This window comes from Rhinatrema bivittatum, chromosome 10, assembly GCF_901001135.1.
Source record: "Rhinatrema bivittatum chromosome 10, aRhiBiv1.1, whole genome shotgun sequence".
In the NCBI taxonomy this organism is placed as follows: Eukaryota; Metazoa; Chordata; class Amphibia; order Gymnophiona; family Rhinatrematidae; genus Rhinatrema; species Rhinatrema bivittatum.
The window spans coordinates 102,990,026-103,017,341 of record NC_042624.1 but is presented as its reverse complement, the minus strand read 5'-3'; the positions used below and the strand labels follow the sequence as shown (position 1 = coordinate 103,017,341).

General features: G+C 43.0%; 1 protein-coding gene across 4 annotated transcripts in view; it reads left to right on the top strand.

The window, feature by feature from the left end:
* PATJ (PATJ crumbs cell polarity complex component) overlaps positions 1 to 13,256 on the top strand; it is a 288,430-nt gene extending 275,174 nt beyond the window's left edge. For all 4 annotated transcript variants that reach the window (XM_029618990.1, XM_029618989.1, XM_029618987.1 and 1 more), the window contains 3 exons: positions 6,142 to 6,245; positions 8,272 to 8,395; positions 11,951 to 13,256. In XM_029618990.1, coding sequence (XP_029474850.1) covers positions 6,142 to 6,245; positions 8,272 to 8,395; positions 11,951 to 12,097 — 375 coding nt within the window. In that variant the 3' untranslated portion in view covers positions 12,098 to 13,256. The remainder of the gene's footprint in view (positions 1 to 6,141; positions 6,246 to 8,271; positions 8,396 to 11,950) is intronic.
* Positions 13,257 to 27,316: the final 14,060 nt, after the last annotated feature.

The following is a 27,316-nucleotide window of genomic DNA, read 5'->3' as shown; positions in this document are numbered from 1 at the left end:
TACTGTAAGAGTAGTCAGTGTCCACGGTCACAGTGGGGAAAGTTATAGCTATCTCACAGAAGTCCTTGTGTTAGAGCACATAACTACTGCAAGGACTGGGGAAATGTAGCTCATCTTGCAATCCAGAAAGGAGTTGACGGATTTGTACGCAGAACTGTCAAGTGGTGATGTTGCAGGATCTGACCGGGGTAACCGGCACAGAGCAACAGTTACTTACCCGTAACAGAAACATGGGGGTCACCTGCATGGGGCGGCGGTTACTACTGTAAAAAAACCCAAAAACTTGCTGTGCAGACTGGATGGACCAATTGGTCTTTTTCTGCCGTCATTTTTGTGTTACTATTTAACAACTGACATAATTCAGAAGTTCAAATTTTCACAAAAATAATCTTTAACAGATAAATCTAATAGTGATATGTTTACTAAGAAAAATGTCTTTAATGTGTGAATGTCTCATTTCCTTGTAGTTTTAAACACATTTTAGATATATTGGACAAAGTGTTTTCCCGGGATCTTTTCTCATATAATTACAGAATTAAAGTGGGCTACCTTTACTAGAGTATTATTCTGTTTATTTTAGGTTCCTTTGTGGAATAGGAAAGCATTAAAATTAATTCCCTATCTTTTTTTAGTTTGAGTCTTGTTTAACATATTTTAGTCTGTCAGACATTAAATAAAACAGATGTTTCAGGTTTAGTAGTCATAAAAAAAAATATGCAAAGGTCTTTCGAACGTTCTGTGCAAGTCTCCTGGCCATATGCAGTGCAATGTAAATGCAGTGTTTCCATCGGCTTGATAATCATGACTGACGTCATTAATTCTATTTATTATCAGGATCAACAGCACAGTAGCAGGGTGCTGTGAAAGGTCGGATAATTGTATCCACCGATGTGGAACACCTGATTATCACCGTATCTGTGATGATCAGGTTGCAAATGTTAAGGGAAGTTGCAAATGTTGTTTGCAAATGGAAGATTAGGGTCTCAAGGGGGTTGTGATGCCCTCTGTTCCATGTCATCTGCTTTCTGCAGGTGTATTAATGAGATAAGGAGAAGCCCTGCACGAGGTTTGTTGAACCCTGATGTGTTTCTTGCTTCCCGCTATAAAATTGTGAATATGGATTTATTTTAACACCCAGTTTTCATTTGCCTTGGGGTTCATACCAGTAAATATATCTATATAGATTATTCAGTTGGCGGTCACAGCAATATTGGATGAAAAATGCAGTAAGACGATTGTCATTCTTGAGAAAGTATTGGTGCCTGTTAATGTTCCTGGCGGTCACTCCTGCTCACCTTTATGAAGCCGGTGTGCGGATCCTTGCTAGAATTCCTCACCGGCATCGCGAAACCATCTGCAATGCAGGATGTGCAGATGCAAGGAAGATATTTAAGGGAGAGCGAAAGCATTTTATGAAGGTAAATGTGTGTTTTACCTGCATAAAATCACATTCTGAGTCTCCTCTTTCCCTTGCCTCTCTCCCCCCTCCCCCCCCCCCCATTTTGTTTAAAAAAAATGTACTGGGTGTGAAGAGTGAGCATACATTTACCCATATAAAAAAGGGACAGGTCAGGTGAGACCGTGTACACATGGAAATTGCATATTCAAAATCTCTGCACTTGCTTTACGATGCATCTTTGTCACCAGATCTCATGCAGGTGCAAAGCACACGGGTCCTTTGTACATGCATTGTGCTCACCAGCCCCTTTGAAAATGTACCGATGGGTAGTAAAATGATTGCTTTCTCTGTTATAAGCTGTGGGTGTCGTTGCACTGATTTTAATACAACAAAATAGCATGAAAACATAAGAAATAAAATATATTATGGGAAAAGTGGAAAGATGCTTGCAGAAAAAGATCTAAAGAGAGAGCAACAGATCGGCGCTATAAGCAAGTTTATATTTTGAAGAATCGGGCTAGAATTCCTTGCTTTAAAAGGTACACATAAGCAATGTTCAGATGTTTTCTTGGAATGACAAATGAAGCAATATTTTTCCAGATGGCTTCAGTCTAGTTTTATGAGTAAAATGCTGCTGTGTCCTTACCAGCCAAGACTAAATGAAATATCCGCTTATTGCCCATCTGTCAAACCCAATGAAAAAGTTGAGTTATAAACTTTACCCTGTGGATTTAGAAAGGCATCAGGTTATTTTATAAACTGAAATCTCAGTACTGAAGGAGGACTTAAGTTCTCACAATGGTCAGAAGAAGAACTGGGAGCAGCTTGGAAGTGCATAGCTGAGCCTTAGGGAGAACTAAGTCCTCTCCCTCTGACCTGTAGCCACTTTTCCATGTGGCTGGTCTGTTGCAGGGGATTGATAGGGAGTGTTGGGGGCTACGTTCTGGCCCACGCTCCAAGGTTCTTTTCCCAACAAGAAAGAAAGGTGAAGTCTTTCAGGGCCCTTAGGCTATCTGGAGGTCTCCTGCCATCTTCCAGTAACATCAACAAAGTGCACACAGCCAGCTATCCAAAAAATAGATTTGTCACTGGTGAACTTGATTGCAGGTGTGATTCACAGCAGGTATGCTTCAGGATAGTGTACTTAATGCAGAAATAAAGTTCCCATAAGTTGCAGATTCAGTCACTGGTAAATCTAGCAGTGGGTACTCCCTGGGCACTTCCCTGAATGGTGCCTGCAAAATGGGTGCAGACTCCTTTCTAGTAGGAAACAGGAAATTCTGCCTGCTACAACTTCAGAAGCGCCTCTGCTGAGAGGTTCTTTTAACAATATCTCTGCAGGTCTGGCAGTCCTCGAGCTGACTCCCACTAGAAATCCACTCCAGAACATGTAGGTACTCTCCCACAGAGCATAGCACTGATTCCCTTCTTCCTTTCGATCACCTCTTGATCCTTCCCTCTCCCGGGATCCTCCTTGGAGCACAAGAAAATCTCCCGAGTCTTGGCCTGGGAACTCCCCAGCCACCTTTTCCAGGGAAAGGAGACTGAAGGAGCAGAACATGAGCCTAATTGGACTCATGAGTTTTCTTAAACGCACTCTCCCCGCAAGGCATATCCCATCCGGAAGTGTCCGGGAAAAGTGCATCCTCCTGTTCTTTCTGACTTCCCATGTCCAAGGACTGAGAAGACTCTGATGCTTGTAGTAAAGGGACGCTTTGGTGACACCCTTATCGAATTATGAAGGAAACTGCATTTATGACCACCACAGCATTAACCTTTTGCTTGTCTCCCAGAAATATGTTTGGTGCAGGAGCCGAAATGCTGTAAAATCTTCATCTGATTCAAGTCCAAGGCCTCTTCCTTCTTCATCACAGAAAATGCTTTCAGTGTTACGGTGACTGAGTGCACCCAGCAAAGCCCTTCTCAACACGAGGATGATTAAATCAAGTGGAGATGGGGTCCTCAGGTTTTTCTCAGCAGTGACTCGCTGTAAATCAACATTTCTTCTGACATTTCCTCTCGTTTCCTGCAGCTCTTGATGGCAAATTGGCAGGCTGCTCCGAGGGCTTTACATACATGGACCGAAATAGTTCTTTGCATTTCAACTGGAAACGCAGGGAGCCACCCATTGTTGAGGGCAGAAGGAAAGCAAATATTAATTTTCTTAGCATTTGTGAATAATTCATAGATGTATCTGAAGCAGCTGGGTCTGTCAGCTGTGTATATTTTTGCCTAGCTAAAACAATCAGTTACTTCATATGCATGACACTAATGGCGGCTGCTCAGCAGAGGCTTTTACTGGCTGGCCACCTCTTATTACCCAATGGCTAGGAAGACCTCCTTATTAGATACTTTGAGAAAGCAGCGATTATGGGAAAAGGAACCCTTGTTGTTACAGCCATATTTGTGATTCAGTTCATTAAATCTTTTGAAAAATGAAAGAAAGTGACGACAAAACATTTTTAGCATACTTGCACTGCTTAGATTGCTTCAAAGCCATTCAAGCGATTCACAGGAGACTTGCATTCATTTATTTAAAGCATAGACGTTCCATCTACAAATAGGGGTACATTTTAAAAAAAATGCGCGTTCGCGTACTTTTGTTGGCGCACCAGTCGCAAACAAAAGTACGCTGGATTTTAGTAGATACGCGCGTAGCCGCTAAAATCCAGGATCGGCGCGCGCAAGGCTGCCGATTTTGGGCAGCCGGCGCGCACCGAGCCGCACAGCCTGCCTCCGTTCCCTCCAAGGCCACTCCGAAATCGGAGTGGCCTCGGAGGGAACTCTCTTTCGCCCTCCCCTCACCTTCCCCTCCCTTCCTCTACCTAACCCACCCCCCCGGCCCTATGTAAACCCCCCCCACCTTTGTCCACGGATTTACGCCTCCCAGAGGGAGGCATAAATCCACGTGTGCCAGCGGGCCGCTAGCGCGCCAAGATGCGACCCGGGGGCGGTTCCGGAGGGCGCGGCCACGCCCCCGGACCGCCCCGGGCCGAAACCACGCCCCCCGGGCCCGCCCCCAAAACGCTGCGTCGATCGGCCCCGCCCCCGACAAAAAACCCTGGGACTTGCGCGAGTCCCGGGGCTCTGCGCGTGCCGGCAGGCCTATGGAAAATAGGTGCACCGGCGCGCAAGGCCCTGCTCGCGTAAATCCGGGCAGATTTACGCGAGCAGGGCTTTTAAAATCCGCCCCATAGTGTGTGCAAAAGAGAGTCGTCGCCTCATTTTATGCATTAAAAGTACATGGCGACCTGGAATCTTTACAGAATATTGGAACCAAAACCTACATGAATAATCCAGATTGGGTCATAGGCAAGATTTTTAGACCAGATTTATTTATTTTTTTAACTTTCCATTTGTAACTCCCCTCACATTAATGACCAGGCAACATACAGAAAAGGTATCACATATTAATTAAGAAACACATGATACAGTAAATTGTCAAATCCCATTCAGGTTTAAACAAAGGTAAGTATTGCAATAAGCCAGACAACAATACTTATCTCAGTTTTAAACTTTGTGGAAACTACTGCAAGTTATGTAACCCCCCTATAAATTATCTTTATAGGAGTCAATATTTAGACATAGCCCTCTATGTAAGTTAGCTGGATAGCTGCTGAATATCCATGTACAAATCTCTACATAGCCAGCTATGGCAGGTCTAACTTATCCAATGAACTTACCTGGATAAATCTGAATATCGGCCCTTATCTGACTAAGTTAACCTCCTCATTGCACCCATTGCCCGCCTCTGACTTATCCAACTAAGTAGACAGCTGGATAAGTGACTAATCAGATTAAGTGATGACCGCTGAACAAAGCTGAATATTCACCAGCTGCCACTTAGCCGGATAAGTCACTATTTATCTGGCTAGGTAGCTGTGAATATTGGCCTCTTCAGGTACAGGAGCTCCAAAGGGAAAGTGGACACTCTTGAAGCCAGGGGCCAGCTATTGTTCTGACCTTATGAAGATTTTAAATACTGTGCCTAAACTTTCTTAAATGCATGTTAGATGAAACTGTAGGTTAAATTTAGAACTTTAAAAATCACACTATTTTTTTCAAAGTAACAATTCAACCTGAAGTGCTCTTTAAAAAAAAGAAATAAAATGCAATTTTAAAATGAATGAACAATTTGTAATTGCTGCCTATAAAACAGGTCGTCAGAGCTGCTGCCCGGGAGTGGAGGCAGAGAGAGAGAGTATGGAGCCTTGTGCCCCTAGTTTTTCGGCGGTTCACCCTGGCAGGTGGTCTGTAAAGCCCGTCCCTTCTATCGGTGTCGTGCAAGGAGCGATGAGGAGCTTTTATTTCACATCTTTACCCAGAGCCAGATCAGTGACTCTCGGGCATGGTCAGTTAGAGGGGAAAAGCCTGCTTGCAGTGTAACAGCTGCATGGAAATGTCCCTCTCTACTGGCTTGTCATAGGCTATTTCTGCTCCACGAGCGGAGGGCACCCAAGTGCCAAACCCAAATTCACTGGCAGAGGATGCCAAAATAGGTTTTAGGAAGCTATTGTACTTCGATTTAAAGTTATTGTCCGAGGTTAAAATTGGATCTTTATTAGAATATATTCAATACATGTGACCTTTCTTATAACATTGTTTTTATTTTTCATCTTTTTGCGCCAAATGTTTTTGCTGTTAAAACATTATAGTCTGATGCTTTCTAGAAAGAACTCTAGTACTATATCTTTAAGCAGGCTGTCTGACACGTGGTTCACAGGCAATTTCTCACTTTGTAGGTTATAGCCGATACCAATATCAACGCCATTGCTAACCAGCTGGAATCCATGTCGACTGGTTACAGCCTCAATTCTCCTGCCGAGCCTCCTTCAGAAGATCCAGAGTAAGTAATCATTATTGTCTTTCAGTGATTCAGGAGGAGGGTTTTACAGGGGCGGCAGATGTAAATCAGTGCAACGTAACAGAAAGTCGGTGGCAAAATGTGTGACGGATGCAATGCAATGCGTTCTGCACACTACACTGACAGATCTCTCGTTTTTATTGTTTGCTTCTAGCTCTCATTACTCTTAAAGGTAATGAGAGCTAGAAATGTGCTGAGAAGCCACATCATTGATCAGGACTGAGCACACCAAGGATGCGTGTATCTCACAGTTTTGCTCTTGCCTCTCTGTCTGACCCTAGTATATTGCTGCTGGTATTAACAAATATACTGGCCTGGAAAATGTTTGCCTGTCCATAATTTTCACTTGGGATGTGTACATAAAATACCAAGTAATAGGATCAGGAGAGATTTAAAATGCATGGCTGCTAGATGCAATGGGCATGACAGCTAATCCGAGGAAAGCAGTTTTAACAAGTGAAAATGCCAAGCTACATTTAAAAGATCCATGATATCAGATAGATATATATATATATATACAGTAGCCATATTCAGAACATTATTTCCAAATCAAATAGTATGGTTCTATAAAACAGTACAAACTTGAAATGTTTATTTTGAAACTTTTACCCACACATTCCAGAATTCTTTAGGTACAGTTCAGTATTGCAAGATACCAGGTACACAAGAACTGGGAAGGCAGGTAGTGCAATATTAACCTTTGTGCTAGTTAGAGGGGGGAGGCTGGAAGATAAAGATCAAAAGCTGGGAAGATGGGATACACGCATAAACAGTAAATATTTCAGAAAAGAAGGGGAATCAAGATAGCTTGGTCACTAACATGGCAAGCATAGTTGATGGGTAAAGAGCCGGATGCTTGAGAAACCGAGACAGGTCAGGGAGATAGTCAAAGGCAACTCTAGAAGACTGACAATCAGTAGGGCTATCTTGTAATAGAGTTTAACAAGGATCAAAGTTGTATTGAAACCAACTGAGTACATTCTGAGAGGTTGGAGATAGGTCACATTCTCAAAGCCCCTCTGAGAGCATTTTAAAATAAAAATGATGGGGATCTGGTGGGCAGCTGCCCCTCCTCCCGGGTTTGCAAAATTCAGAAGGAATGCCCCCTTCTCTGCCATCCTCCCAGCCCCCTCTCTCCCACCTTCCCAATCCCTTTACCAAACGTCTTTATTCACATTTGTGCTGCTAATGCAATCTGGGCCGCTTTTTGCATAGCTGTGGGAAAAAGCAATGTTTACGCTTCTAGTGTTGTCACAGCAAAGCAAAAAAAGCAGCTGGGATCGTGGCAGGAGCATAGCGTGATCCTGGCAGAAGAAAGAGGTTCGTAAAGTACCAGTAGGGTGGGAGGGGGGAGGCAGAGAAAGGGACATTACTTCTGAATTTTACAAACCAGGGAGAGGGAAGCCATCCAGGAGACCCCTACCACTTTTGTTTTAAAAATTGTTCGTGGAGGAGAGGCTCGACCCAACAGCTCATTCTCATCTATCGGGTGGGGATATGGGAATTGGGCCGCTAGGCTCGCGGATCACTTTCTTTTTTTTCCTCTCTGTTGCCACTTAACCTGCTGTAGTCTTTTGATTATTATTTACCTGGCCACACGCGGCCAGATACATTTAGGACTCTGCTCTGAAGCAGGCCCCACATTATCCAGCTGACTTAGCTGGATATGGCTGAAAATCAGCTAATTAAGCGCCGCCCTGGAATGCCCCTACATTAACCGGCTAAATTGCAGCTGGCTATCGAGTTAAGAGTAGGAAAACAAGATGAGATGGTTTGGGAGAACTGGGGAGCAAAAGAACAAATGCTTTTGTTGGTAAGAGCACGTCAGAGGGCCTTTGACAGAGGTTGTAATATTGGTTTGGGTACGAGCAGTCAGAAGCAGCATTGGTTAATGAATACAGTTGGTAAGTGACTCACCTTTACTATAATTAACTGTAACAGAGCTTTGATTAATGTATAAACGGGTTTTGTCCTTGTGATATTTAAGCATTCTGCATTGCTTTTTCAGAGCACCGCAGCCTAAGATTCTTACGTTGGATAAAGGCTCTGACGGTCTGGGGTTTAGTATTGTAGGAGGCTATGGGAGTCCACACGGAGACCTGCCAATTTACGTCAAGACAGTATTTGCTAAGGTACTTTGGTTTTAATTTTCTAAATAAATGTATAAAAAGCTTGCAAAGGTAAATAATCTGCCTCTCTAGCCAAAGCACACATTTCATTGAGTGTGCATGGCAAATGGCACTCAGGATAAAAGGTCAAATGTTTACAGCCGACATCAATTTATCCGTGCAGAAATGAAATTAAGCTGCAGTTCTACATGCATTTACATATTGCTTGTGATAAGCACTTTTAAATTCTGGATTAAATTAAAACTTGGCAGATAAAACAGCATTAATCTTTGAATTAAAACGTATGCGCGGAGCATTGTGCGGGCAGAGGCTCCATGTTGTCCAGTGCTGCTTTACCGCCTCAGGTTCACTTTCCAGCTCTCACACACACACACACACACACACACACCAGTTCAGTAGTCAAGGGGAAATAGGGACCGGTTGCAGATTTCATCACACCTTTCTTTCCTCAGTTAATCTTGTACTATCAGAGTATTTCTGACAGTGCCATGCTGCGTCTTCCTTGGTCAAGCAGAAACTTGTTTTGAATGTAGCCCTTTGACTTTGTGCTACAAGGCATCAACGAAAGAAAGAAAGGTTAAAGACAGCACTGAGAGGCCGATGTATTAAAGCGCCCAGCCTAGCGCACAGGTTTACACGTGATTGGATGCACTAGACCAGCACCCGATGCGATAAGGAGATTAGTACATCCAAAACACACGCCCAAACAAACGCATGGCCGATAGCGCCCGTCACATGTAAATTCCATGTGGGTGAGGCTATTAGCTATTACCACCCCGAAGATGCAGGAAATCACTGGGTGCCCAATGCGCACTTTTTAATACAACAAATTTAGCTCCAACCCTGGAGGAGGCGTAAATTCAATCTGCGAGTCAAGGGCTCACGAGAAATTAAAAAATAATGGTCCTCTGTGGTTCCTCCTATTTAGTATCATTGTGACGCTTAAATTTACTGCTTCCGGTGTTGAAAAATAAATGTATATTGGCTTGATCTAAAAATGAAAACAAAAATTCTTCTGGACTCCCAATTTAGATGTCCTGTTGCTTTTCTCTCTCTCTCTCTCCTCCACTACTGCTTTTTTTTCCCCTCTTTCTCCTCTCCCTCCCCTACTGATCCTCTTCTCAGATTTAGATTCAGGAAACTTTTATCATCATGGCAGAATTTGTACCTGTGTTGTCAAAGTAGTAGATAAAGTGGTTAAAAGGAGAATAATGAAGAGAAAAATACATAATAGTGCCAAATAACAGTAATTAAAATGTCAGGGTACAGAAGGACTGACAGTATGGACAGTCACCAAGTTCTGGTGCTGTTGGGCACTGTCCCTGCTCACGGCATGCAGGGTCGGTGCTGCAGTTCTGTTGCCCCTGGAAAGAGTAGCCCTCTGCTTCCTGCTCCATCCAGTCTCGCCCATCCCAGGCAGCAGCCTGCAGAAATCGAGAGTGCGAGAGTGAGACTGGATCAGACAGAACAGAGCAGAGATGAGCTGCTCTGCTCCCTACTCCAGCCCCTCCCCTCCTGTCATTTCACAGAGCTTATGAAGTGCTGGTACTAATTACCAACAGAAAAAAAAAAAAGCCCTGGATTTTATTAAGAATATTACTGTATACATGGCAATTTCTTGGTATAGGAGATTGTGATTATAGAACCAGCATGTTATAAAAATCAGTGTTATTGATTGATCTAGTTACTGCCCAAAACAGTGTATAATAGGATCAGATTACAAGCAATGACCATATGACAGGTTAAAATAGCAGAGAAGCGTAATGTCAAAATCCCAATTCACGAAATAGTGAAAACTGGGTTTGAAGCAAACCCGCCAACCTGTAGCAATGCACATAATAGAGCTTTGTCCACTGATCATTCACCCCTGTTCCAAGAACAGCACACAAGACAGTAATTTTACATTCATAATGCTAGAAGTAGAGCACTTTTGACCAGTAGTCAGTCACCCATGTTCCCCAGATAAAGTCTGCTACTTAGACAGACAGCCTACCCTTAAGGCATTCCATGAGCCACCACCAGTGGCATCTCCAGGAGATAGAAAAATCCAAGTTTTCAACTTTTTTCCAAATGGTTAGAGAGATTTTTTAACGAGGTACTTGTAATTGATTGTAGCTACTATAGTGAGTATTGGCTGCTTGAATAGCCTGCAACCTTGTATATGGAGCTGCAGTGATGTTACTGCAGGAGAAGGGTGTGTGCTCAGTGACATCGGAAAGCAAGTTACCACTATCACTGTTCCACGAAAACAAAAAATGTGTATGTGTATCTCTCTGTCTATTGATAGGCATAGATATTCAATAATAGACACGGTTTCAAAAATATCAGCCTCCTCTGGCAAGTGATCACCGTGTTTGTTCACAATAATGCTCTGAAAAAGATAATCTAAGGTAGTCCTCCTATTAACCACAGACAGTGAGGGTAAATTTCAAAGAAATACAAGGCAGCCCCATATACACGCAAACATGGCCATGCAGAGACCTACGAAAGTATTTTATCACCCGTGCATTTCAGATTTGCATGCATTATAAAATACGCATATGTCTGCTTACAGACGAATACATGCAATACAGTGAAGAGCGTGTGTTTCAATGCATTGAACGTGGGCACTTTTCCTTCCAATTTTAAAAATAGCCACATCTATATTTTATGCATGAAAATAAAAGTAGGACTTGCTTGCATAAAACCCCGTTTGCGCACGCAGGTCAGTATATTTTGAGACGAGTATGTAATGGAAATCACCGGTTTTCCCGATTCCTCCGCCAGTTTGCCCAGTCCTTCTGCAGGTCATTGAGAACCTTCTGGTTCTTCGGCCTGAGCTTCCCCCTGGTTCATCCAGATCTACCACCCAGCCAGTAGTACGTCAACAAATCTGGTAACGACGATGCAAGACAGCAGGTGTAAAATATCGCTAGCTGCCAAATGCACGTGCGTGACTTATAAAATAACAACTTAAGTGCACAACTGTTGGCTCCGCCCCAGAACATCCCTAGAGGCCTTTTTTTTTGCATAAATATGTATATGCAAAACATAAAGTACATGCGTACTTTTGTTATTTATAAAATAGCCATTACATGACTGCGTATATGCTAATTTTACGTGCATAAACGCTTTGAAAATTCACCCCAGTGGGTATAAATGACATTGCAAGTTATTCGATTGGAGTCTCTTGCTAGTCTAGCTACTGTGTACAATTAAATTAACTACAATTAGATGTGTAATTAGTAAAATATATCTGTGTGCTCTCCTTGTGTGGTGACATTAATCATGGTACTACATAAGAGCTGCTCCCAGCTGTCGGGCTGCTTGAGAATCAGAGAATCACTGAATGAGGGGAGAGGTGTGTTGTATGAGCCACAAGTAGTTTATTTTGTAGAAGCGCTGTGTCTTGCTAAACACGTACCCCAGTGTCAACTTAGCTGAATTGCTTCTCTAAGCAGAAGCCACTAACTGTGTAGTGAAAATGGCTTTTGTATAGATGAAAGGTTTGAGCATAAAATTGCATAGAGGTTTGACATTGTTTGTCCCATAACACACACGAGCATGTCTTTGTTTCAGGGAGCAGCTGCAGAAGACGGCAGCCTGAAGCGTGGGGATCAGATTCTTTCAGTCAACGGGGAAACTTTGGAAGGTGTCACCCACGAGCAAGCCGTAGCCATTTTAAAACGCCAGAAGGGAACCGTAACCTTAGCTGTGTTGTCCTGAACCTCTGCTCATGTATCGTGAGGAATGCCAATATATTAGTAGAGCTCTCTATGTAATCTTGGGCAATGTGACCTGCAAATTCAATGGGTAGAATGACTTTTGGTAACCTGTAATAACATCATTTTACATTCAAACAGGCTCTCCTAGCACCTCACGCGTATAGCATGTCAGATGCATACATGCAGTCACTTCTGGGGTACATCTGCCTCTTCCTCGGATGCGGAAAGACTACGCAGTATTCTTCTTCTTATCACCTGGATACAGCGCTGAAGCCTATTACTGGTCACTTTAATGGTTGCTTTGCTAATAGCAGGACTCCTTTTCTTTTTTTTTTTTGGTTCCAGTTCAATATTTTAACATTAACTTTTAAAACGTTATCATTCCGTGATTTCATAATAGCCAATTGTTCAGTGCCATAAGCAGGAAACGTTTTTTGGCCAAAACCCGATCAAATGAACTCGGATCTCCTCAAAACGAGCACGGCTCACTCGTGATTCACTTGTGCTAATTGAAAATCACCAGAAAATGGCACCACGGAAATTTAATTATCAGTGTAACAATGACCTATCCCACCCTCTCGCAGGAAATAATTTGCTCTTTGCACAGTAAGTCAACAAACAAAATCTCTTATTTATCCTTCTGAGTAGGGCTGTCGAAGCTAGTAATAATTACTGTGATAAATTAATTTGCATTTTATTTTTAAAGAATATATCCCGTGCTTTAAAAACGTTACAGAATCATACAAGATAATGAACTCGGTGGCATATGCCCTGCACTGCTATGTGGAGGGCTTGGGTTTGATTCGCAGGCCAGGCTTCTGCTCCCCAGATGGCTGTGGCCGGGAAGGGGGGGGGGATTGCTGCGGAGGCAGCGTTCACAACCCCTGAGGGGAGAGATCCTTGGCCCTCACTCTTATGAGAACACCTCAGGCTTAGAGTCTGCCGTAGCTGGGATCCCAAGAGAGCTCAGAACCCTCCTTGCAGTTGCTGGGCTGATTTGAGAGAAGGATATCAAAATAGGAGAAAAACAATGACAGGTAGTACTGACTGAGCAGGAGGAAAATGCCAGGCAAAAAAAAAAAAATAGCTTTTTCATTCCTCCAGAATCAAAGCCTATTATATTTGTAACCATAGCATTTGGTCCTGTATTTTTAACTGAACGTTCTAGAGTACAGTGGGTCCTTGCTGGAGAGATTATGCTGACAGGTTGCCAGGAAAGTGGATTCTCCAGTGCACCAAGCCCATCACTCTGCACCTCACAGCTAGCCAGGCCCTTGCTTGGAAGAGAAGGTTACCCCACTGTTCCCGTCAGCCAGCCTCTCCCAGCGCAAGTGCCGAAGGTTTGCAACTCATCCTGATGCGCTGAAATAAATCCTAAAGTAAGAAAAATAATTATAAAAAGGCATTAAGAAGTTCACTGCAGATTGTATTTGTACTGATTATCGTTTCTATATTAGAATATGCTCATCCGCGAATACATCCAAGGAGCCATGATTAGGTTTATTATCCTATTTTTAATTAGTTTAAAAATGAGTAGCAAGCATCTGGGATATCATAATTACTGTGCTGTCTATTTATAAATATATATATATATATCTATATCTATAACATTACTGATGGGTCCTTTCTGTGCATAGAATGCAAATTAAAACATATTCTGAAAGTAATTTTCCCAGTTCTGGTAAACGTTAATTTCCTTTCTATTGAATAAACTCTGTTTAAACTAAAATGGTTCTTGGAATGTATATATATATATGTATATGTAATCACAAAGTGCATTAAGGTGCTGGAATATTATAGGGCTGTTCCAAACGAAATGGATTTTCATTCTAATCTTTTACACCCTCTGCTGAGGGACCTCAGTGTGCTGCTAGTGGGGAAAGAAGGGTTAAGTCCGTCCCTTAGAGCCAAAGAGGGTGGCTTTCTTTTTTTTTTTTTTAAATGAGGTTTGTTGCTTTTTGCACTCTGCGTTGCACTATGTGATATTATATCCATAGAGGAAGTTAGCATGAGCTTTCCGAGCAGCGAGTGCACACAGAACGCCACCTCTCCTGCTCGCCCATTTAGAAGGCCAAACTGTTGAAGCACAACGGAAGCCCCCAATGCTTTTACCTTGCTGGTGAATGACTTGAAATCCGGCCCTTGCTTTCTCAGTAGAATACCGAGTCGTGATCAGCAGTTCGTGGTGGATCTTTCTATGTTTGTCACATTCATTCTGTCTTTGGCGCAGCGTTCCCTCAATTTTACTGACCAGGAGAGCTCACCCCAGTGGGTTATTTTAGCAAGAAGAGTGTTAGGGGCTTCATGGAAGCTTCATCACGGATTGGAGAGACAAGTGAGCAGCTGCGCAGGGGTTTCCCACACACGTACGCGTGCAGTATCCTTTCAGATCACAAGGGAACGTGTACGGCTTTTCCCCTTCTATAATACTAATACTGATTTCCGCGGTAAGTGAATGTGACCATAAGCAAACCTGAAAACTTGTCTTCCCTTCCACTGACTGTCACAAGGATTCCCGAAGTCTTCCTCCAATAGGTTTTTTTTATAAACTTTTGCCTTCCAGTGCATTCTCTGTTCCTGCGTATGGTGTTGACATGGGGAGTATTTTAGGAATTATGCTACTCAGAATGGATGCAAATATAGCTTTGCCCCTTTTCTCTCGGTTATTGTGCACCTGCCATAAATCACACTACAAATTGTTAAGTCATTGAATTTAGGGGTAGGGGGCATAGATCTGCAAGCCAAAGGCAAGCTCTAAAATGAAATATTAATTTTGTTTATGGTGACCTGCTTTGTGTTCAGATTTGTATATTATTTAATTTCATTTTTTTCTGTATAAAAGCAGACACTGATTGTATATCAATAAAATAAATTAAAATTTTTTGAGTCCCAAAGATTCTAAATAAATTCAGTTACATAAATGGTTTTTGTATTTGAGTTTTATATTTTAAAGCATTTCGGAGGTGGTCAGTATTTTTATGTTCAAATAATATTAATTTCAAGAATAACATATACCACCAACATTACATTTAAACAGGATGGGGCTCATTGGTTGACACTTCCCAATGCCCTTAAGGCCAACGCATGGCATCTTCTAAACAAACCGGTTCCCTCCCCCTCCCCCTCAGTAGCCCATTCGAAGCCTGCCCCCGCTGTCACTTTACACAGTCAGTATTGTTTCCCTTGTCTCCAAATCATTAATGTTTACTACTCAGTGAACCTGAGCTTAAACATCAGATGAGAAGGCAAATTCTGTTCTCGAACTCAAATTCTCTAGTCTTTTTTTTTTTTTTTTTTTAATTCTGTTCTACTTTTAGCCCTCTAGTTAGGAGGGCAAAATCTGCAGCGTCACCTTCTGATAAGTTTAAATTGAATTACTTTATATTGTCAGCACTGTGGATTCTGACATTTTTTTTAAAACTGTGTTCTGATCCAATTAGGGAAAATTCAATATTAGTACCTGCCTTTTTTTTTTTTTTTTCTGAAGAGAGAAACTGAAGGTGCTGACTGGGTTTCAGCCTCTTCCTTTAGGTCAGTGGTCCCCAACCCTGTCCTGGGGGGGCCCACCAGCCAGTCGGGTTTTCAGGATATCCACAATGAATATGCATGAGAGAACATTTGCATGCACTGCCTCCATACCATGCAAATCTTCTCTCATGCATATTCATTGTGGATGTCCTGAAAACCCGACTGGCTGGTGGGCCCCCAGGACAGGGTTGGGGACCACTGCTTTAGGTGATAGCCACCTACAAGCCAGGTGAAGGTGCTCCCACTTTAGGGAGCAATTCTGATGGCTTGAAAATCCCAGTAGATGGGGGAAAGATGCTGAGGGGGGGGGGGGGGGTTGTTACACACTCTGGAAGCGTGTCTAATGCTTATGAGAGAGGCTGAGGAAGCTGTTATGGTCTAATCTAGATACCCTGCTAAACGTTCTAGAAAATAAATGACTAAGAATTGAGGACAATGTGGCTAATAAATCCTGCGTAGTCTTGATGCAGAGGTTGTGGTTAAAGATGGGCCCGCTTTTCTTTTACAGTGACGTCAAAGGGCCTTCCCCCATTGACTTCAATGTAAAACAAAAAAATGAGTTGATTAATTTTTTTATTGCTGTTCCAAAACTAATGAAATGGATTGAGGTACCCTCAAGATGAACCAACAAATCGAAGCTAATTTTTCGAGACTGCACATCCCTACTTCTTGGTACCTTTTCTAGGTCCCACTTTATTTTTCTTTCTTTCTTTGAAGTACTTGCAGTCTGCCATTTTACCAGAATCTGTTCATGGCGGATAACAAACCCAGAGATGGGGGCGACCAGAACTATACACAGTACTCAAGGTGTGGTTGCACCATGGATCATTATGATATTCACAGTTGTATTCTCTGTTCCTTTTTGGATCGTTTGCCTTTTTGACCATCGCCGCACACTTGGCTGAGGATTTCAGCATATTGATCACAATGACTCCAAGATCTTTTTCCTGGGTGGTGATTCTTAAAACAGCATTGTGTACCTAGCAGGAGAATTAGTTTTCCCTATGTGCATTACTTTTGCATTTGTGAGCATTAAATCTCATCTGCCATGCAAGATCCATCTGCAGCTTCTCACAGTCTGTTCGTGTTTTACTTCGTTTACTCTGAATATTTTTGTGTCGTCTGCAAATTTGATTACTTCACTCGTATCTCCCTTTTCCAGATCATTAATGAGTAAGTTAAATACTTGCCCCAGTACAGATCCTGGAACAATCCGCTATTTGCCTTGTTATTCTTTGAATCTTCACTTTCTTTTGCCCGGGCACCAAATAAATAGCATTTGTTAGCATGCAAAATAAAATGGACAGCCTGCTGAAGCGGAGGTGGGTCTCTGTTCCTTCAAAGGCACCGTGCTCCACTTTCTTGTCATCTACCGAGCGGTGGCCATCCATGAGTTGATGGTCAGTTTTGGAGAGAGCAATAAGGGTATTACTGTCCAGCTCCACCTTGACCTTGACCTTGGTTTGGATTTCTCTAACTTAAGACAGCTTGGAGTGACTTGGGTATACTGTGAACCTCAGTAAATGAAATCCATGATCCACTGTATATTGTAAACCTTTTATTATTACTGAGTTCTCAAAATTAATAAAGAATCACATTTTACAAGAAAAACCAACATGCTTGCATACAAAATTCGGCAACCAAAGATCATAAGACAAGATAAGGCGAATGCTAAAAACAAACAGAAGACCGCTTCACCAGAGGGATTCAAGAAGAAGAGAGAGAAGCAAGATGGCAGCAGCATTTGGAAGAAAAAGAAAAAAAAAGGCAGATAGCAGAGGTTGCCTTCCTCTGCAAGCTCGTTTCTTTCCTTACCCAACACCTCACGCAAGCCCTCTGTGAAGTGGAGGCAGACCTGGTGCCATAACCTATGTATCAGCCCTTATTATCTAAACAAATTCTGAGACTGAATTTAATCCTAAAACAGGACCTTGATATTTTATAACACTTAAACAGAAAATATTTTTAGCTTAGATTTTAAAAAAATGAGCTACGTATATCAAGAAACAAAGAGCTCACATTTTTTAATCTAAAAAAATACTTTCATCATCCAGTTCTTGCCTGGTTGAAGAGCAAAGGTCACTAGAAGATTTGACCTCCAACTGAGAATTTTCCAGGAATCCATTGATGTCTAGACAATCCGCAGAAATGTTTGTATTGTTTCTTAAATCACTTCTGCTATGCACCTTCAATCTCCCAGATGGAATGTGGAAGACCCTGATATTAGGACTAGACTAGTCCGATGCCTTCATAAATGTACCACCTGAGCATATCACCAGGTGTGAGTTAGGAAAACTGAAAAATCTCAGATTTAATCTTCTACTGTGATATTCCACATTTCAAACTTGCGCTAAACCGCCGGCTCGTCCTTAATCAAAGCAGCAGCATAATTCTGTAACTCCACTATCTGCTGGTCAAGTTTCACCAGCTGAAACCCTGTCTCCTGTAACTTCTTTTCATGGGCTTCCGTGCAAGCCTGTGTCCCAGTTGGAAACACCCAGAACACAGTCAGTTCTTCCAACCAGGGAAGTCTCTATGGACCATAATGGCATTCCAGAGAGCCTCCAGTGTCACAACAAGGGTTTGTTATGGGTGATTCTTCTCTGTACTGGAACTGGATCTGGATCTACTGCCAGCCTACTGCTGATACTGTCTGTACTCCAGCCTCCTGCCACTCTTCTCGCTCGCCAACGCAGTCGCATCTTTCAGGACCTCAGCCATGGTCAGCACGGGCAGGAGCAGTGGCAGAAACATGCCAGGAAACTCTCCCCCTCCAGGGAACCTCAATCCGTGTAACCTTTGCTCCTGACAGTTCCAGTAACTCTTTGGGTAACTTTTGCTTGCTCCAGACCTCGGGGGAAATGAATGATCCTCCAGGCTTAGCAAAACTTTAGTCTAAAGCCTAGCCCAATACTGGAAGCCCTCACTTCTGTGAAAGTGGTATCAGTCAACCAGTCAATTATCAGCTGGACCAGCCAGGGGATCCTGTGACTGTATAGGAGGTAAGTCCTCATTTGACCCTTGCATTTCACCATGCTGGTAAAGGTTTCCACAAACTGGCCCAGTATCGGAGCTCAGAACCAAGCAGCCATCAGTCTAGCTACCATCTTGGCCTTCCAGATCCTCTCTTGGGATTCCTATGTTCTCATTACAAACCTTTCTGACAGGCTGCAACACTCATTGAAATCAATTACACTAGGGATGGGCCTGTGTCTCAGGCTTTAAAACTGCATGCTGTGGCCTAGCTCATTTGAGTTCAAATTTGCAGTTGGGACTAGCTGGGGATTAGTTGCATCATAAATATCGAACAATTAGTCCATAACAGACCAAAGCCATTTTTCAAATGTATTTTTTTTAATTGCACATTTCCTAATTAATGTTATGCTCATGAAAAATGCCAGGTTGACAGTACTGGTAATCAAAGGCAGCTACTTAACCACAGAACAGGAGCAGCAGTGCAAGCCTGCCCTCGCCTAACCTGCCTTACCATTGCACCTTAATCTTCATCTGGAGGGATCACCTCTGAGTGAGGGGTAATTCAATCTCTGTCAAAGAGTCGATGACCCCTCTACTAAGACTGCCAACAGTGGTGGCACCAGTTGGTGCTAAATTGAGATGCTGATTTTAGTAACATGGAGATGTCTGCTGGGAACTGGGCTGAGATCATTAACCCATTTCACACAAGCCACCAGCTTTCAGCCTGAGTCAGAGCTGAAAAGCTGAACTAGAGGTGAAATCTCTGTGTCCATTCCCTGGGTCAGTTCCCTGGAGCCGTGACTATTTCTTGATCAGTTTGCACAGTCGGTGTTTATTTGTTATCCCACTGTCTTTAACTTCTTTACTGAAAAACAATTTATATACTCTGCCATGTGAGCTGCTCATAAAGTCTGTGCAGGTGAGACAGTTTTATCTCTTAATTATATATGGCTTAGTATTCCTGCAAGACTGCATTTCTGCAAGTTACAAATTCTGAAACAATTATCAGTTTTCAGCCAAGTGGGTTTTAAAATGCTGTCATTTACACTTAGAAACAAGCCTTCAGTCACTCATTATAAGGTGAATTTTAAAAGCCCGGCACGTGCCAAAACCCGGGAGATACGCGCACAAGTTGGGCCGACGTGCGCCAAGCAGATTTTAAAAGCCACCCACGTATGTACATATCCCCCCAATCCCCCCCCGCGCACAAATAAGTTTACAAAAGAGGGCGGAGCATGAGCACGGGCTGGGCAGGGCACGGGTATTCCAGGATTTAAACTTGAAATTTGGGAGTAAATTCTTATCACGTAAAGGTGCGCAGCAGGGTCCTCTGTCACACAACTTTACGTCTGCTATGGATGGCATGTTAAGTAGAAACAACAAAAATATTCTAGGCAGATCAATGGGGTTTTAAAGGTAGGGGGAAGGGAAATGATTAAACTAGGGAGGTTTGGAAGTCCTAACCCCTTACCTGGGCAAACTGTGAAAACTGGTAATGGCGACAGCACGCGCGTCTTTTAAAATCCCCCCTTACGCAGTAGAATCTGCATTTACGCGCACATCCATTTAAAATTGCGTGCACGTATGCGTGCATCCGGACTATTTTAGAACACATGCATTTATATGTTATAAAATGACAAAGTCCCTGGGTGCCGGCTGACGAATGCATGCAGATGTGCGCCCGTAACTTTTAGTTACCGTCCCTATGAATGCAGTCAGCTTCTCAACATATATGAAGGTGACGAGACACATTTTGGAGATGTTTTGAATTAAACCATTTACTCTTATGCATGTATTAATTATAGCAGAGCCTCATCCAGCTCAGCAGTAAATCCAGGTTTAACCCTCAGAATAGATTTACACCATTTATAGTTAACTCTGACACCACCTGAGCGCCACCAAATTTTTTTAACCCTAATTTCCTTTTGCATTTATGTGAATTTTCACAGATTCAGAGTGTTCAAAGATAATATGAATCTTCAAACATGTTTGACAGAAGAGCAAAGCTATGGATATTTATATTCAGAATTGGTCAGAATGTTCTAGACTGCGCCAATATGGCGATTTTGACACAAGCAACAAATGGTCTAGCTTTGTACAAACTGAGGTGCTGATGACGTGGAATTCATGGGCTGTCCCCGCCCGACTCTGGCAATCCAGAAATCCCCCTCGGTTTTGATACAGATTAGATCTGAAGCGGACCACCCCTCTTTTCTTTATACCTGGTTTGATGCTGATCTTTTGATAAAATTATTAAGCATCAGGATAGAAACTGTATAGAATGATTTGTTTGCCACACTAGAACACACTTAACCAGGATCCATGATGAACATAGGGTTCTCCATATGTTTGACAGTTAAAATAGAACATTATCATAGCCCATGACCCATTTTACAGAAGTATATTTTGATCAGTTTATTTTTCTAAACTTTTGATATAAATAAGTTTGTGCCTCGGATTTCTTCATAATTGTTCAAGGAAAAATATTTAATGTATGTATATACTATGCACTCTACTGCTACTCAAGTCAAATTATTTCCCATTTTTTCCATTTCTTTCCTCCCCCCTCTGTTTTTCCCTCAGTTCATAATTTTGAAGAAATGTGAATCTCTTTGTAAAGCTTTATTTCCAAGTCCAATTGGGCTAACATGAAACCACACTATTCAGGAGTTCCATTATACAGAAACCCACTAGATGGCGCAATTATCAAAAGATTTCATTATTCTGTTGTCAAACCATTCCGTCTTGATCTCCTTTGCAAGGCCACTCTTAAATCTTGTCTCCAAAATACAGCGTCTGTTTACTGTCACTATATTTAGTGGTGGGATCCCAAGAGTTTGTTGAAGGGTGGAACAGCATCTTCCCAAGTTGAGATGGGGTTGGTCATTTCCTTGTGACAGTTCAATCTGCTGCTGTGGAAGATCCCAACCTCGGATGAGATGTGAAAGTTTATTAGGCGCCCAAGGCGAACCTTCTGCCTTACGCCTCCCCCAACCCGGTCGCACCGCACCCCGGTCTCAGCCCAACTCTTTACCTCATTCGCAGCCCGCTGAATCTCTACTCCTCTTTGCCGCGAGCGGGATTTAGGCTCCGCTCACGGCCCCACAGGGCTGCTCTTCAACGCCCCCTAATGGTCGGCGCCATAGGCAACCACCTAGTTCGCCTGATAGGTTACGCCAGCCCTGGGCACATGGAAGCATCTAGCATTCAACATTACCTTAATTTTTGCCAAAAGAAATAAGCTTTGGGGTTTTGTTTTAAATAATTTGTACTCTGTTTTTGTGATGTAAATTCCAAAATGCTGAGAAATGAATCATGTCTATGAAAAGATGAAAGTTAAAATGAAACTCTCAGAACACTAACTCGGAAAAGAATTGATTTAGTGTTAACTGTTCTCATTCTAGGTTGGTTTGTTTTTTTGTTTTGGTTTTTTTTTTTGCTTGGTAAACAACAGCTGTAGTTTTTAGACTTGTAGGTCTGAGAGAAGAGATTTTCATTTTTATTTTGGTGGGGTATTGAAAAACCTAGGAAGTGTAATCTAACCTAAAGCACTCCTGAGCCTCCTACTAATTCAAGGTTAGGCAGCTGCAATCCCAGATTGCTGTAACCACTTCTGGTTTTCAGGATATCCACAAGGAATATGCACGAGGGAGGGGAAGGGGGGAGAAATAGGTATGTTAAATGCTCCTTCCCTGCCAACACACATCATGTTACTCTTATTTTAATGCAGAGCTGCCTAAACCTGTTTTGGAGACCTCACAGCCAATCGAGTTTTCAGGATATCTGCAGTTAATATGCATGAGATAAATTAGCATTCACTGGGTTTCCAACGTATGCTAATTTATCTTATGCATATGCAGTATGGATATCCTGAAAACTCAGCTGGCTGTGGGGCCCCCAAGACAGGCTCAGGAAGGCCCTGTTTTTAATGGGTCTTGAGCGATACAATAAATGTGAGACAGTACGATGAGCCAGTCACTGTGTAATAATGATCCATTTATCTTAAACCTGCATTGAGACCTCCTCATGACCGATAAAAGGGTTTAATCTTAGACGCATTATGTAGATTGCGACCATTGAGTACACATGAATCTCTCTCAAGATTTTTGGTCCATGGTCATCGGAGGTAAACAGCTTGAGTAAGAATTTCTAGTTTCAAAAGTACTGAGCGCAGAAGCATTCCATGCAAACATCTGTTTGGCTCTCCAGCTGCTTCCTAATTCCTCTGTAACTAGGAACAGCAGTATAATGGCATTATCCCATCAAAATAATGGATTTCCAGGCTTAAGGAGATCTGTTTGTTTCAGTTTGGCAGAATCTCTATGCTCTTGCTGCCGGTTGCCTCCATCCCTCATTCCCTCCTTGACCAAATGCATGGATCAAAACCGTTGGTGATGTAAGGGGGGGTTTTGGGTTTGTTTTTTTTATTTCTCTTAAGTCAAGAAACACACACTCACAAAAACAGGTTCTCCTATCTCTTTTTGACTGAGACCATTCACATGAGTCAGACTCAGGGACGGTGACTACTGATAGTTTCAAAGGCGAACCTTAACCTATGTAACCCATACTTCCAACATCCAGCCTCCTGTTCCAGGCTGTAGGACAGTATCTCTCTCATATTTTTGTGGTTGAATCTGCTAAAATCCTGGATCGGCGCGCGCAAGGCTATCAATTACGTATAGCCGGCGCGCGCCGAGCCGCGCAGCCTACCCCCGTTCCCTCCAAGGCCGCTCCGAAATCGGAGCGGCCTCGGAGGGAACTTTCCTTTGCCCTCCCCTCACCTTCCCCTCCCTTCCCCTACCTAACCCACCCGCCCGGCCCTGTCTAAACCCCCCCCCTTACCTTTGTCGGGGGTCCTGCGCGCGCCGGGCCGCGACCTGGGGGCGGGTATGGAGGGCGCAGCCACGCCCCCGGACCGCCCCGGGCCGTAGCCACGCCCCCGTACCCGCCCCCAAAACGCTGCCGACACGCCCCCGAAACGCCGCGACGACCGGGCCCGCCCCCCAACACGCCCCCCTCGGAGAACCCCGGGACTTACGCGAGTCCCGGGGCTCTGCGCGCGCCGGGAGGCCTATGTAAAATAGGCTTCCCGGCGCGCACGGCCCTGCTCGCGTAAATCCGCCCGGTTTTGGGCGGATTTACGCGAGCAGGGCTCTGAAAATCCGCCCCTTAATGTTTTATGAGCCTTACATTGCTTTGGGAGATCTAGTGTAATCTGTAAAGCGATTTATAAATGTTCTCAAATAAATACATTCACAGGATGCTGACATATTTTGCTTACCAGTTTTTCTGGTGTATCCCATCAGGATCAACACGCTGAATTAATTGCATGGTTTTTTTTTAGCGAGAATTCCAGTGAAGACTTATAAACCCCAGAGGAGGTCTCTATGCCATTTTCCCCTTGGGTAGGGCCTAGTATTTGTAGCAGGAGTCTTAAAATACAATGTTAGCTATTAAAATTGCAATGGCAATAGTGCTACAAAAGTCATAATAATACAAAATGCAATTAGAATACACTTCTTCCACCAGAGTGCAGCACCTACAACAGCTGTGACCTTGGGGCAGGAAGATACTGTGGTCTGTCTGAGGCCTTCTTGCTGTTAGACACGGGTTTAAAACCTGGCTATTTTAACCCTTTGAGTGACATCCTTGGCTTTACATTTTCTACATTCCATGAATAGCTTTGGGCAAGAGACTGATTGATTGATCCTTAATCAGAAATGTGAGAAAGTGATAGGAAGGTGGAGTCTGAGAGGCCAATAATTGTTGGCACAGATCTTCTGGTTGCACCTAATCCGTGTCACTGTCTATATTTCCTTTACTCTTCAGCCTCATTCTCATTCCATGCATCGTGTTCTCTCTCGGTCTTCTTCTGTTTTTTTTTCTTCTTCTCAGTACAGACATCCTGAAGTATATTGCGCCTGTACTACTCTTTTCCGTCTGACAAGATATTGATTCTTTATCCATGGTGTGCATGTTTACAGAAACAGCAAATCAATATGTAACTCTTTAGACTAGAGCATAGTAACCATCCTGTATTAACACTGGTCATTTCACACAACACCACCGGGTATGAAGATATTAACGGAATAGAAAGGAAAATGTTGCTTAGCCTGGGGGAGGGGGGGGGAGGATTAAGGTATGAGATATGTTTAAATGCCCTAAAATGTTTGTGAGGAAGGTGCATCGAACTATAGAGGGTCTGGCTGAGCGCTTGCTTTCCTCTTCCTATCACCGAGGTAACTCAGATTTTTGTCTGAAGAAGGGTGGTCAAATTAGAACGAAAGTGACAACTGAAGCAGAAATGATTATTTTACAGGTTAGGTAATGCAGGGAATCCCATATACAGTCCTGCACCGAGCAAGCCTTAACTGTATACCATGGTGTGAGAGAAATGTCGTTTATTTTTACTACTTTTCAATGTGTAATGAATTAAAATAGTTTTCTCCTATTGCCAGGTTTCTATTTGTGCATGATTTAATATATCTGGCACAGGTTGCAAGCATTCCATTCCTCACATAGCTCAAGATTTACATTAGGACAGCTCAGTGAAATAGGGCTGTCAGATTTATTGCTGTTGTTATTCTAAGTTGCCTCCAACTTCTCTCTGAATTGTGTCCATCTTTATCCCGTGCTTGGAAAGAGATCTGCAGGTAAGGAATAGGCGCATCAAAGCTTATACTGAGACGAAATGATTAGCCTTGTTTGAAGTTTGTTATAGTAACCTTGGGTGTGATGAGAAATTTATGATCGTAAGGAAGTCCTTTCTCTTCATTAGGCAAGAATGTCCAAAACTATATTTATCTATCTTTTTTGACAAGATAAGAAACGACCAATTTACGTGCAAAACATTAAGGCCTAAAACAACACTATGCATGTGCTTTTTCGTGGCCTGTAAATTATACTTTCAAAGGCTGACATTATTTCTTGTTCAAGGTCTAATTAGATGGACGGTCTGCTAGATGGTAAAGTACTTATGGTATGTTTCACTTAAACACTACGAATACTCACAGCACTAAGTCTTGTTGGAGAGGATGGGCTAATGTATCCCAGACCTCCATTTGTTATGAGAACGTTTAAACATTTCTGGCACAAGATGAGAGAATTACTCTTAATGTAAACACTGCACTGGAAACAAGATAGCTCTGTTTTGTTTATCAGATAGTTGCTGTGTAAATTAAGATTTCATTTTTGCAGGTTTAATCTTCCTGCTTCAACCATGGCTGTAACATTTATTTTTTTTTGTTTTGTTTTCCTGATGGGATCAGGATGTTAACCTTCCCCCATATTGTACAGGTTCTCGGTCTCAGCCACAATACCAAGAGGAGACCACCCTCCTGCACTCGTGAGGCAGACCTTAACACTTGAGGTTCGACAAAAAGAGGAACCTTTTTTTTTTTTGTGGTATAGTTCCAACTACATAAAGGCTTGTACCATACCGCAAACAGAAAAACAGCAAGGTGAGTTTGACAGATCAAAAATTACCTTTGGTGAGAATTTGACAAACTGCAGCATACTTTTATGTCATGGCTTTCAGGAAACAAATATCTTCCAACACCTTAAAATTCCATGTAAAACATACAAGACGCACAAAAACAGAATGTATCGCTGCACTTTAATAGATCTGGCAGCAAACTAGCACTTGTGGACAAGGGAAGAGAGCTGCACCTTGAGGTGGAATTTGTAAGGAGTGAGAGTGTTGATGAAGGAAAAAGATGTTGGAAAATCAATCTGGACTGAGGGTGGAGCGATAAAGAGTCGTCTGCCACCCACCGTGCCTTGAATATATGTTGAGGAAGCAAAAGGTCAGAATTTAGATGGAGAGCAGGAAAGAAAAAGGAATACAAATAACGTGGAAGAGGTCAGCAGAAGCAAGGCCATGAAGAATTTTTATTTATTTATTTTTTTTAAACGAGGAGAGTAATCTTGAACTGGAAGTAGAAAAAGATGTCAACAGCCATATGCCCAGGAAGACACAGCACAAAACAGAGGAACAATGCCCAGACACTTGGAATCTCTTGCAGAAAAGAACACTGCCTGAATCATCGATATCGTTAAACGCCTCTAACTTTTAGAGAAAATTAGCTCTCAGGTGATGGGGTCCTAAGGAATCTCAGGTGAAATGCATCGCTTTTTCTTGACGGACTTGAGAACTACTTTCATTAGTATTCCCCCACCCTCCCGAACCCCCCCCCAAATAACTTAAATTACCTGGTGGTCCAGCGGCGGTCCGGAACGGGCTCCTGCTATTGAATCTTGTTGTCTTCAGACCGGCGCCATTTTCCAAAATGGCGCCGAAAAAATGGCGGCGGCCATAGACCAACAGGATTCGACGGCAGGAGGTCCTTCCGGACCCCCGCTGGACTTTTGGCAAGTCTTGTGGGGGTCAGGAGGCCCCCCCCAAGCTGGCCAAAAGTTCCTGGAGGTCCAGCGGGGGGTCAGGGAGCGATTTCCCGCCGCGAATCGTTTTCCGTACGGAAAATGGCGCCGGCAGGAGATCGACTTGCAGGAGGTCGTTCAGCGAGGGTTCCGGCGCCTCGCTGAACGACCTCCTGCAGTCGATCTCCTGCCGGCGCCATTTTCCGTACGGAAACGATTCGCGGCGGGAAATCGCTCCCTGACCCCCGCTGGACCTCCAGGAACTTTTGGCCAGCTTGGGGGGGGCCTCCTGACTCCTCAGTGACTGTAATCACTGCCTATTAAGGCTGGTTCTTGG